Source organism: Opisthocomus hoazin, chromosome 7 (genome assembly GCF_030867145.1).
Source record: "Opisthocomus hoazin isolate bOpiHoa1 chromosome 7, bOpiHoa1.hap1, whole genome shotgun sequence".
NCBI classification, from domain to species: Eukaryota; Metazoa; Chordata; class Aves; order Opisthocomiformes; family Opisthocomidae; genus Opisthocomus; species Opisthocomus hoazin.
In genome coordinates this window covers 38,669,922-38,682,734 of record NC_134420.1, presented here as the reverse complement: position 1 = coordinate 38,682,734, position 12,813 = coordinate 38,669,922, and the positions used below count along the sequence as shown (strand labels likewise).

The 12,813-nt window shown below is 50.0% G+C and overlaps 1 protein-coding gene across 1 annotated transcript; it reads left to right on the top strand.

Moving 5' to 3' along the window:
* The first annotated feature begins 1,855 nt into the window (after positions 1-1,855).
* Positions 1,856-12,592, top strand: GREM1 (gremlin 1, DAN family BMP antagonist). Its single transcript, XM_075427383.1, has 2 exons — positions 1,856-2,282; positions 8,835-12,592. The coding sequence occupies exon 2, from the start codon at positions 8,836-8,838 to the stop codon at positions 9,388-9,390; it is 555 nt and encodes a 184-aa protein (XP_075283498.1). The 5' UTR covers positions 1,856-2,282; position 8,835; the 3' UTR covers positions 9,391-12,592.
* Positions 12,593-12,813: the final 221 nt, after the last annotated feature.

Genomic DNA, 12,813 nt, shown 5'->3' with positions numbered 1-12,813 from the left:
CAGCAGTATCATCATCTGGGAAGGTCAACGCCAGAGTGGCGCATAAACTATGTCCCGGAGAAATACAGCAGAGAGGCAGCTTGCCTGCAGCAATGCCCGGAAGCGCAGGCAGTGCCAGTGCCGCCATCAGGCCCCGAGAGCAGGTCAGAGCCACCATGGAAAACACTCCCTCCAGCACCAAGCACCAGGACCATGGCCCTAGGAAAGGGTCAGTCCCCCGGCCGCCCAGCCCCGCTCTAGGGCAGGTCATCAGAGTAAGAGGCAGTGAGCAGAAGAGAGGGGAACAGACCTCTTCCTGACACACCAGTACAACTACTTAACAGAAGAAGAAAAGGAGCATAAAGTCTGTTACCATGCTGAGAGGTGGGACTTGTGACTTTTTCTCTGGATTCACAGAGGAAGGACCCCAGTTAATTAAAAACATCCATTAATTTTAAGAGCAGTTTTTTGAGTAAAATAACAAAAAAATCCTAAAAATTCCCCAGGCCTCTCCTTCCATCCATCTAGATGTCATTTGCTGTGATTCTTTGCCAATAATCCTTCCCCCCTTCATTGTATTTGAATTTCAGCAGCTCCTGCACACCAACACATTTTCTCTCTCATGCTGCCACCTACCACTGCACTGCCGTTGCTTGCCCTGTTGCTTCTGCAGCGTTTATACGTGCTGCTGGTCGAGTAACTGAGGTGATTATTTTTCAACAAGTTACCGCTAAAGGTGGGTGCAAATTACAGCAGCGGGCTTGCTTTACTGCCTCGCTGGGCGCCCATCCGTGTAACGGGCACCAAGCGGGGCCGTGCTTTGGCCTTAGCAAAGCGCAAGCTGCTGCGAAGTACCGTGAAAAGTCAGAAACCTGGCACCTTGCCTAGCCCTGGCATCCTCAGCACAGCTCACCCTCGCGTTTTTGTTCGTCTTCCCCCTCTGAAAAACCAACGACAATAAAAAAAAAAAAAAATCTCTATTTGCCAGATGAGACCCGGGCCCCTCGGGTGCTGACCGCCGGGGCTGGCTGGGCTCGCAGGCAGCAGGTAACCGGGCAGCCGGCACGAGGCGAGCGGGGTGGGCAGGGGCCGCTCCTCCTCTGCCCGGTGCCCCTCGATGCCCCCCGCCCCGTGCTGGCTGCCCGCTCGGGGCAGCTCGGGGCAGCCCCGCGCCGGGAGGCACCCGCCCGTTTTTTGCCTGATTCGGAGCGACCCCTGAGCGGCGGCGGGGGCCGGGCCCGGGCGTCGCGGCCGCCCTGCCTGGGGGTCCCGGAGCGGCGCGGTGCCTGCCCCCGCGGCCGCCCCGACGGTCGGGCGGCTCCGGCCGCCTCCGCGCTCGGCCCGGGCGGGACGCGCCGCTCCTTCGCCTCCCGTGCCCTTCGCGGGATGCCGGCGGAGCCCTCCGAGAGACCCAGCGGCGGGAGCGGGAAGAGCCAACCGGGGTGTCCCGCCTCCTGCGGGGGAAAAAAAAAAAGAAAAAAGAAAAATATATACTTTTTTTTTAAATCCCTCATTGATAACGAGCTATGAGTGCGGCTGCGGGTCGGCAGCCACGGTTTAGCACTCCCCCGCGCACACACACACAGGGGTTTCTTTTGCCAAAGCCGCGTAACTCCCGGCGTACTGCCAGAAGGCAAACCCCGGCGATGCCAGTCTGGAACAGGGAGGGCCGGAAAGGCGGCTACCCCCCCCTCCCCCCCCAGCCCGGGCAGGCGGGTGAGGGGCTCCCGCGGCCGCCCCGCCCGCCCGGGCGGCCCTCGGGGGGCCGGGGAGAGCCCCTGCAGCCCAGCCCGCGGCCCCGGGCGGCCGGCGGGGGGGGGCGGGGGGGGTGGGGATTTAACTCTTCTTAAATGTCATACTTTAATGGGGATGGAAAATGTGAATTTTCTGTGCATTCCAGGAACAATTCCTCGGGGTGGTGACCTTTAGCACCGATTCTCTTAAGAGAGGAAAGTAGTCGAGTGTTTATCTGGATGACTGAGAGCTTTCCCTGGTGGAAGTTTATGGAAGTGTTAAAGGGGGCGGATAACACGGGCTTCGGAGCCGCTTGTCCAATGATCTGGAGGGGCTTGGAGAGCAGATCTCAGCTGGCAGACATTTAAATGGGAGACAGCTCGGCGCTGCCGCAATTTGTCGGCAGGATCCGAGACTCTCTCTCTATGGACTCCCGGGCAGCTCCGGGCTCCCACGCCACCCGCTCCGCCGAGTGACCCGCCGGGCAGAGCCCCGCAGCGCCCCGGGCCCCGACGACGAGCCGCCGCCGAGCCGGGCCCCGCCGAGGAGCCGCCGCCGCCGCCGCGCAGGTGAGGTGAGGGGAGCCGGGCTGGGCCGGGCCGGGCCGACAGCGGGGGAGCGCGAACGGGTGCGGACCATGCGCGGTCCGGCCAGCCTCTGCGGGAGGCGAGATCTTAACCGCTTTACCCTACCTTCGGGGAGGGGGAAGGGGAGGAGTCTCTCCTCGGTGTCCAGCTGAGCGCCGGGGCGTCTCGGTGTCAGAGGGTGACACCCGTACCCCCCGTCAGCGGCAGCGAGGGGGACGCCGACCCCCCCGACCCCGCCGCGCCGGGGGTTCGGGCGATGTCACCCCTCTCTGCCCTCGCAAGCGCGGGGTCTGCAAACGCCCCGTTAGCGCTGCCTCCCGTCTCCGCCTGCAGCATCGCTCACGACAAACTGGATTCGGCGCCCACCCGGCACACGGGGGGAAATCCTGGCCCGGCCGCTGCGCCAAGCGGGGCGGGGGCAGGTCCCCAGGTGCCGGCCCCGAGCCGTCCGGTCCCGTCCCGTCGAGAGGCCCTCTACGAGACCGCTCAGCCCCCGGCTCTGCCCCGGCCCGCCTTTGCTCTCCCGCAGAGCGTGCGCCCAGGCCTCCCGCAGCTCCCCGGGGCGGGGGCTCGGTGTGCGCCGGCTTCGCGCCCCCGCAGCGCGCGTCCCCGGGCGCCGTCGGGCGGGACGGACGGCGGCTCCTCCGCTGCTCCCGGCGCCTCTCCGCCTTCCCCTCCGCCGCCTCCCCGCCCTGCCCTCGCACCTGACTCGGAGCCAGCGGCGTGTGGCTGCCCTGACGGCTCCGCGAATTCGTCGGCCGCCGCTCGCCTTCCCCGTGTTCGGCCGGGCCCGGCCCGGCCGGAGCCTTCCCGCAGCGCGCCGGCCCGGTGCGGCCCCGCGGAAGCGGACCCGGGGCGCGACCTGGCGCTGGGCTTCTCCCTCCGGGGGGACGCTGGTGTCCCGGCCCCGTCCGTTTTAACGCGGTACCCCGGGGGTTCGGGTGTCACTTCCAGGGAGATCGTCCTCCGCTGGGCGAGCCCGGACGGCGGCCGAGCCGAGCCAAACCAGCGGCCTCCCCGCCCCGACGGCCGCCGCGGATCCCCGCAGCGCGCCCAGCCTGCGCTCAGCAACAGCCCCGTCTTACCTCGGCGGGCTGGGCGGTGCGGCGGGGCCGTCCCGTCCGGTGCGGGGCCGGGGCGGCGGCGGGCTGGGAGGTGCGCGGCCCCCTGCATCCCGGCGCGCCGCGCTGCCCCGTCCCGCTCTCCTGAGCCGCACCGTCGCTCCGCGGCCGTCCGCTGCGGCCTCTGGCTCCTCCCGGTGAGGGGTTGCGGGTGACCCCCGTTTCGGCCGTCGGGGCTCTGCTCCAGCGCCGGGGAAGCCGCCTCCTGCGCGGACGGCTCTGCGGCACCGGGGTGCGTTTGGGCCGCTCTGTGCGTGCCGAGACGACGCGGGCTCCAGCTGCCCGGTGTGTGAGGCGGGCGGGGGTGTGCGGGTCCGGCGCCCGTAGCCCCCGCGCCACCGCGGGCTCTGAGCTGCGGGCGGCGGTTCGGGAGGCGGAGGAGGAGCGCGGCCCTCCTGCCCCGCTCCGCTCCGCACCGCGCCGAGAGAGCCCGGCAGCACCCGGCCGGCGGGCGGTGGCGGGGGTGCGGGGGTCGCCTCGCTGCTCCTCTGCAGCATTCCGTCCCAAGCTGTGCCAAGCGCTCGGTTTTTCTCCCGGCGACGTGACCCAGAAACGCGTGGCTCCTGCTGGAGCCTTTCTCCTCTGTAGCCGTGCGCAGGAGCAGAACTGCTCCGGTGGTTTTACGGCTTCCCCAGCAAATCCGCCCGCAGGGGCTTTGCTCGGGGGAGTGGGGCTGTCGGGCTGCACGGGCGCCGTCGGGGCAAGTCGGACGCGGGTTTGGCACCAGCCGTGCCCGCCGGGATGTTCGGCTTCCCGGTAGTGCCCGCCGGGACGTTCGGCTTCCCGGTAGTTCCGTAGGATGTCCGACGGAGCGGTGCGTGCTTGAAGGGGGAATGCTCGACGTTTCAAAGTTCTTGTTTTCTTTCTTTCTTTCTTGTGATGCTGCCTACACTCGCTACATGTCTCAAAGAAAGCTATCACCTCTATGACTGGCGTGAAGGATTTATCTGTAATGTAAATGCATCCAAATCCTACCAGAGATGTTAGTTTTGCTGCCTTGATCTCAGGAAAAAAAAAAAGAAAAAAAAAAAAGGATGGTTCTCTGGGAACTGCCATTGCCATGCCTTTTTGTATGTTTAAAAATACAGATCTGTGAACTATGAAAACATTACATAAGACTATTTCTGTAATTCATATATATAATAAGCCAGGCATAAAATTATCCTGATCCTTCGGGACACAAACCGCTTCAATTTTCTCGGTATTCAAAGGGCTGGGTTTTGCCTCTTTCTTTGGCTGGTATTTGAAGCCCACCAAATACATTTATTTTTTTTAAATCTTCATCAGATTATTTTTCATGTTTTCTGTGAAGCACATAAGTTCGTGGCTCATCATAATATTTTCCCAGTAAATATGGTTCACAGATGAAATTATGGGCCTGCCGAGGTCTGTGAGAATTTTGCTGTATATTTCAGCAGAACCAGGATTCTGTCCAGTTCTTTTAAACAAGTTGCTTTGTGCTAAGAATTTCAGTAATAACTTTCTGACTCTGCTTGGGAACTCTTAGGGAAGTGCTGTTTATGAACTGACATGTGGAGATCCTTAATTTATAGTACAAAATGTATAAATGAAAAAATTACAGCTTGTGTGAAATAATAAACCTGTAAGAATTTACACTTCTCTATGAACAGTTGCTAGTATTAATCCACAAAATTCCTAATCTGTTTTAGATGACAAGATCCCAGGCTCTAGATAAACCACATATGAGGTGAGATCAATGTTAGGGCCCAATTCTGCTCCTGTTTGAAGTCAGCAATAAAACTTCTCTTGGCTTTAGGACTGAGAGCTTACAGATGATGAAAAGTAGAACTCAGCTTAGCAGTGAAAAATGGGAAGAACAGATTTGGGAAGTATTTTGTTACTTTTAAAAAATAAATATGAATTTTATTATATCTTTCTGGATCTGAATGAGGTGAGTGGTAATGGACCATTTTGGTTATGCTCATCTGTTTGTTCAAAGGATTCCCAGATGGATTCTGGGATTTCTGGTTATGCCAGTGTGACAGCCAGTATTAAGTACTGAAAATTTTGCAGAAATTTGGAATATAAGATTTTACAGCCTGATTCCTTACAGCTCCTACCCGAGCTCCGGAGTTATTATTTCTTCAGAGCTATGACTGTGACAAGGAAAACACCATTAACTTCATGAGAGATTTCTTTTTGGTAAAACTTTGGGTGTAATAACACTGATTTAGCTACGGGTACTCTTCTGTGTTCTGTTCCTTTGCAGTAATAAAAAACCCTGTTAAGGAAACGTTTCACAAACACTAATTCATGGCTGGATGAGCCACTCCAGTTCCTAATGTAAGCAGACAGAGGTGTTGCCTTCTCTCATAAGCGGATGCTCTGCCTTGGGACCAGAGGCGGTGTAGAGTGCCTGCACTGCATTTTGGCTTCTTTCCCAATTGAGGCATACCACCTCATTTTCCTTTCTATTTTGCATTTTTAAAAAATAAACTTATTTTTTTAAAATAAATGTTTAAGAAGTTACTATCAAAATAAGATCCTGCTTGACCTCCTGTGGGGGTCATGAAGTTCACACAGCCTCTTCTGTGGATCTATGTTTAAATTGTATTTTAGCCCTAAAATGGTTGGATTACTTTTACTTTTAGACGTGTGTTTTGGAAGTGACCTTAACAAATGGTTTTGCTGAGTTGCTAATTTTCATTTGAGTCACAGTTTCTTTTATGAGCATGTAATATAACCTCTGCCTTTAAGGCTGCAAACCAACTACCTTCCCTTCCCCAGCCGAGGACTATATTGAAACATGCTTGCATTTCCTTAGGGTGAAGCACATGCTTAATAAAGATGCATGAGTCTGGGATACAGGTCTTACAATAGTAAACATGACCATCAAATTTCCTCCAAATTCCCATCCCAAAGTATACCTAAATTTCACATGGCTAGACTTTACTGTGTCATCAATTGCACATTTTTTTTTGGAGGGGGAAGGTGAGGCAATGTGGAGGTCATCAGTTTTAGAAATAAAAGTAGTCCAGGAATAAGCACGTTCGTGGAACTTGAGCTCAGTTATGAGACACTAAACAAACACCTGAAGTTTCCTGGCACTGCTTATAAACTAGCAATTTCTTTTCAATTGCATGCAATGACTTTTTTTTTCCCCCCTCTTCTTTTAAGGCTCTGACACCATGTTGATCAAATAAAGTGCATATTAAAATACTCTCTAATACAGCATGGATATACAGTCAATGGAGAAATAGGAATAGTTTTGGAACGAGTCAGTCTGGTCTCTTGAGGAAATAAGCAGTGGCTTATAACTCTTTTAAAAAATATGTTAAAAGCTAAATTTAAAAAGAAACATTTTAAGTAACATTCAGGTTGTAATAGAAATGGGGAAAAACCAGCACATGTGAAGTCCAAGTTGACACTTGAAATTATGCTGCATTAGTCTTCAGTTAGAATTCCCGACTTTTTTTTGTGTTCTATGTCAGAGCCGTGAGGTTATTAAATTTGCGTGTTCTGTACCAGAGCTCATTCAGATATTAAAAGCAGCTCTTCCAAGTTGTCCACTGGAGTCGGCAATAGTGTCGTTCTTACATCCCTCGCTTGAAGTCTGAAGCTTCTGCCAAACATAGGACATACTGGTACATAAACATGAACGAATAAAACAAATGTATATATTTATCATAGGTGTTATGAACTGTAGGTGCTCTACAATCTGTAGACAAAGACTTAAAATATTAGATCCACAAGCAAACCCCTGAATACAATGGAACCCCCCTCCGACACTTTTCCACTCCAGTAATTCCTTTCCCCATGCGTTTGGTGAGAAACACTTTTTGACCAGTATAGCGTAACGTTTATTTTCTCTGCGTGATGAGAAAGACCTAGTAACCAAGAAATTCACAGTTACCTTTTACAGCAGATGGTAGTTACCCCGAGCCCCTACTGAGGCCGCTCGAGGCAGCCCTGGCAGCGCTGGCAGTTGTCTGCTTTCCTGCCGAGCTGTGTGGCCTCAGGCAGAGCCGATAAAGCCATCCAGGATGGTGCCCTTGGTTTCACATATGGTTTTTGGGTAGCAACACAATAACAGTAATTTGTCCCTTACTGATAAAACAAGTCAAAGAAGGGCAACAACCACAGTACTCTAAGCAGGTAGAAGACACTAACGTCCTCAGGTTTTTCTCACAGTTCTTCCCCTTTTTAATGCACGTGCCTCTTTGCAGTTCTGCTGCTTTACGGGTTTTTGCAAGCAGTTGCTCGTTTCTAGTGGTTTCTTCCAAGCTCCCCACGGTGAGGGTGCCTGGAGAGCCTCGTTCCCCAATCTGTCTCTCTTGCTGCCTCATCCCTTGCTTTCCAGAACAACATGGAGACCACAGTACCTCTGGAAGGGGGAAAAGGGTCACAGCTGATGAGTTTATTCCCAGCTGGTTGGTATCTTGAGCTGACTGAGCAGTAAAAAGAGCTCAGAGCTTTGGGAAGCAGCGAAATGGTGGAATAAAGGAGGCAAGAAAGGCCGTTCCTACACTGTTAATGAGGCTTGGAGCAGGGGTGCAGTTTTGAAGAAGTGGGTTTTTTGTGTGCACAAACTACATGATACTCCATGTCGTATATGAAACTCTGCTGTCCTCAGATGTCCTTTCAATATCATGCTGTAGATACTATAAAAATCAGAGATCTGAAATATTCTTAACACTCTGCATCTGTGTAACTTCTGTCAAGAATTCAGAGTAATGTGTGAGAAGGTGTAATTTGACATTACGGATGTGTCTCTTTTAACCTATACCTAAATATTCTTTTATGTAGTTGCTTGTCTTGTTGCATGTCTCTTAAGCTTCATTACACTCAGACGCACTGGACCAATTCAGAGGAGCAGTGTGATAGAGCTTGGGATGCTGTAACTTCGATAACAGCTGGCTATAGCATGCATGTTATATTCTGGATATATATATTAAGCAAGAAGCTGTACAAAGCTTCTGTGTCTGACTAAGGAATACACAGCTAGACTGGATCTCCGGAATGAAAGAGTTTAGTCCCCTGGTATTGTAGATAGCTATATCATATATACTCTTGTGTAGCATAAAATTTGTTCTTCCACCAGTGCAAGTCAGGAGCAACATTCTCAGTGCCAGTGAGCTATAAGATGGGAACAAGAACTCTTAATCAGGGTAGTATACATGGAGCAAAGAGCTGATGCATGATGCACACAATTAAATTCTGTTTAGACGTACTTTAGCCTCTGACTTTCAATCACCATATGTGAAAGCTTTTATCACTTGGTAATTTGGAAACAGCTTTCCAGCTGGTAGAGGCTAAATGCTTATCTTCAATAAGCGTGTGTGCGCTCATACACACATTTCTTTTATGGAACCGAAAATTTACTGCTTACCTGACTTCTGTTGATGTCTGAAACCCACAACTGTGCTTTATTCCCTCGACTTCCTCCATACAGGATGGTCCGCACACTGTATGCCGTCGGCGCTGTGTTTCTTCTGATGGGATTTCTGCTACCGACAGCAGAAGGGAGAAAGAGGAATCGCGGATCTCAAGGTGCTATCCCTCCTCCTGACAAGGAACAGCCCAATGATTCAGAGCAAATACAGACACAGCAGCAGTCAGGCTCTAGACAGCGAGAGCGAGGAAAAGGCACCTCGATGCCCGCTGAAGAGGTGCTGGAGTCTAGTCAGGAGGCACTGCACATCACCGAGCGCAAATACCTGAAGCGGGATTGGTGTAAAACTCAACCCCTCAAACAAACTATCCACGAAGAAGGCTGCAACAGTCGTACCATAATCAACAGGTTCTGCTACGGCCAGTGCAATTCATTCTATATCCCCAGGCATGTCCGTAAGGAGGAAGGCTCCTTCCAATCTTGTTCCTTCTGCAAGCCCAAGAAATTCACCACCATGACTGTTACACTCAACTGCCCTGAGCTTCAGCCCCCGAGAAAGAAGAAAAGAATCACCCGAGTTAAGGAATGCCGGTGTATATCCATTGACTTGGACTAAAGCGAGAAAAACATTGTGCCGATTGCACTCTGACTGTACGCAGTTATTGGCAGCGTGAGGGCGAGTGACATGAGCTAGCGTACCTTCAGGGCTGGACAAAATTGTGAATTTCCTAAAACAAATGAAAAATAGAAAAACGAAGAAAAAAATCGATGTAAGGGAAGGGCAGGCACGTGTGTGTTGGCGTGTAAGGGAGCAAATGGATGTGTACTTGCAAATATATGAATGTTCACTATGACAAAAAAGTCTAACAGGGGTATGAAATATTAAAAAAACCTATTTACCCGCAGTCATGAATTAGGTTTCCTAGTGCATATTCACATTTTTGCCGCTTGCTGGGAGAGTGGAGCTGTGGCTTTTGCTAATGTTCACCTGCTGTGCTATTTGCTTTGACCGTATTAAGAGAAACATCAAAGTGAGAAGACAATATATTTGAAAGCATGAATCTATTCTTAGATACAAAGTAGGCAAAAAGCAGTTTAAAGCATAGCAAAACCATCACTGAAAATAGCAACTGCATCGAGAGTTTGTGATATGCTTATTCAAAAAAATAGCTGTAATCGAAAAGCCGTGTCTGGAGAACAACGGGGGGACATGGGAGCGTTGAAAAGTCAGTGTAGGTGGATGGAAAACAGAGCTGCAGCAAGTTAGAAAGCAAAAGGCCGAAGTAAGTAGACAGGGGGCATACAAAAGGGATTAGAAAAAGGAAAGAGGATACATAAATAGGAAGACACAGAGGAAGAGATATTGTCTTCTGTTTACGTTTTGCTTTAATTTATATACCTAGTCATATACTACATAAATTAAAGAGAAACTATATACAGGGCTATAAATATACTTCTGAATTCTAATGGGTCTCTAACTCAGTCAAAACCCATTCTTGTGCCACTAGATCCATTTGATGTCTTGTATTTCTTATATCAGTTATTCTTCATATCTACCTATATATGTATATGCAGTATCTTTTAGTCATTGGTATCTATACATACATCCAATGAGTATGCATACTCTGTTGTGCGTATCCGAACTCTCTCCTTCTCTTTTTCACACACATACATAAAAACCATACATAACCACAGCACAAAAGTCTTGCTGACCAAGATCAAGTACAGAATGGTAGTAATTTAGTACATAAAGAGCAAAGCAGAAATTAAAACAAGCGTCATGTGACTGCAAATGCAATAACCACACAAGAGACAAAAGACACGACATCCATGACTAGTAAACATTGCATTGTTATTGTTATTTTAGCTTTGCCACAGGCATGCAGTTTGTTGAAAAAGAGATGCAGAACTTTGCCAGCAATAATCCTCCTTTTATATCTTTTACCACAGACTTGAATTTAAACTGGATTTGGACACAGTAAAGAGAATTTCCTGAAAATTAAGGGCTAACTGCCCCTCTCATTTGGGGGGAAAAAAAACATAAAAGGGGACACACTATGTCCAACAGCTCGATGAATCTCACCTGTGAGGTTGTCCTGCCTTGTCTTTCCTTCAGGGTTAGGAGTTTAAACTTCACCAGGGCTGTGGGATTTGCCAAGACCACAGAAGGTCCTGGAAAAGACATTGGTTTAGCTAGGTGGACCCCGGGCCACCGGACCCGAGAGGCAGCCCTCCCGTGCACGCTGCCCTCGCTTTCCCAGGGGTCCGCCGGGAGGCCTGGGGGCTGCCTCACTGGCTGCATCCCACCCTGCGTGGCGTGCCAGCGGCTCACGCTGTGCTGGGCGTTGGCTTTGCACGGGCGCTTTCCCACCGCGAGGTGAAGAGATGACCGAGCGCTGCACACTTCCCGCCTGCGGCCCCGACAGCTGGTGCGTTCCGGTGGGGTACCGAAGGATGGCCACGTTCCGATGCCAGAGTCAGCGCCGGGCCTAAAAGCAACCCCGATGTCGCTGATGTGAGTGAAGTGGGGGTTAGGTCCAAGTCACTCGTGTGATGGGGCTCAGCTAGTCCAGGACTCAGTTTCTCCACTCAACAGCAATCCTCTGCAGCACCCGCGGTCGGTGTAACTGTCCTCCCTCAGACCAGCTGCCTCGCGCAGCCGCAGGGTGGTTATCTTGGTTATCTTGACAGCGTTTCTGCCTGTTGAATGCTGAGGAAGACAGTTCTGCCTTTACTGACATGGCCAAAGCGAAACATACACAGCGAGCGGCATGTCACAGGTGCATCCAGTGTGCCCTCTCTCTATCAGATGCCCCAGCTGTCACACAATTGGTCACACAGTTATTGGTGATATCCTACATCTCTGCAATTAACATATTGTTACTGTAAAATCCACTGCTGTGAGGTCTGCATTTGTAAGATGAAGAGATGGCAACTCATCGACCGGTATTATTAAAATGCATTTCATCTGGTGTACTCTTACTCAGCAGGTTTGACACATTTCTTCATAGATTTTAAAATCCAATTTTAAAATCTGGAATTATGGGAGGTAGATTTCCACTGTGTGGAATGTGAATAGTTAAACAGAAAGATATGGATATTTAATGTTATTATTAATACAAATCCTCTTTCACTGATAATAGGCAGGGGTTGGTTTCCTTCAAATTACTTTTTTGAGTTGATTGGCAGGGGAAAAGGCCAATCTCAGTCATTGCTGAAAGTTTTGTACTAGCTAGGATTTCTGTTCAGGAAATGGGAACACCTTAAGAATGAATTTTTTTTTCATGTGAAGTTGACAGGAAAACTCCCATTGTCTTTTACAGTGACTGCTTTGTCCATAAACCCTTGGTCATTAAGCAAAGATTCAGACATTATTGACTCTTTTATTTAAGATTGGGCTAGCATTCTGAAGGAAAATTGATAAAAGTTTTACAAATTTTTATATTCCGAAACAGCCTGTGCGTACATAGATCGCCATGGAACTCCCCTTGAGGCAGATCCCCCCCCATATGTAAATTTTATACAGAGAACTTTTATGAATTGCTAGTTATTGTCTGAGAGTAAGAAAGTTCTGCAAACTTACAATTATACGAGATATTTAATATCAACCACAATATGTATTTAAATGTCTGCTTTATTCTAAAAACAATGGACTATATAACCTAAGGCTGCAGTATTTTCATGCTCGGTCTCACAAAGCAAAGCTTGGTTTAAAATGAAGTTTTAATTATTTTGTGACTGAATAGAATTGGAGTTTTTTCTTCCCAGCATTTTGTACGTCATTTTAACTACTAGTAACAAATAAATAAAATATCTTCTCCAGCCCATGTCTATTGTTGGTTGTTTTTTTTATTTCTTCCTTAAGTTTCCAGCTCTTTCTGGATCTGTTGTACTTTGACTTCTGTGGTTTCTTCTAATTATAAAAGGGCTTGCATTATTCCAATGAGACACAGAGACAAGCAATGGCACCATCATTCAACACGGCTACTTCAATAAGATTTTTAAATGAGATCTGTCACTTCCCCCTCACCCCTCCACA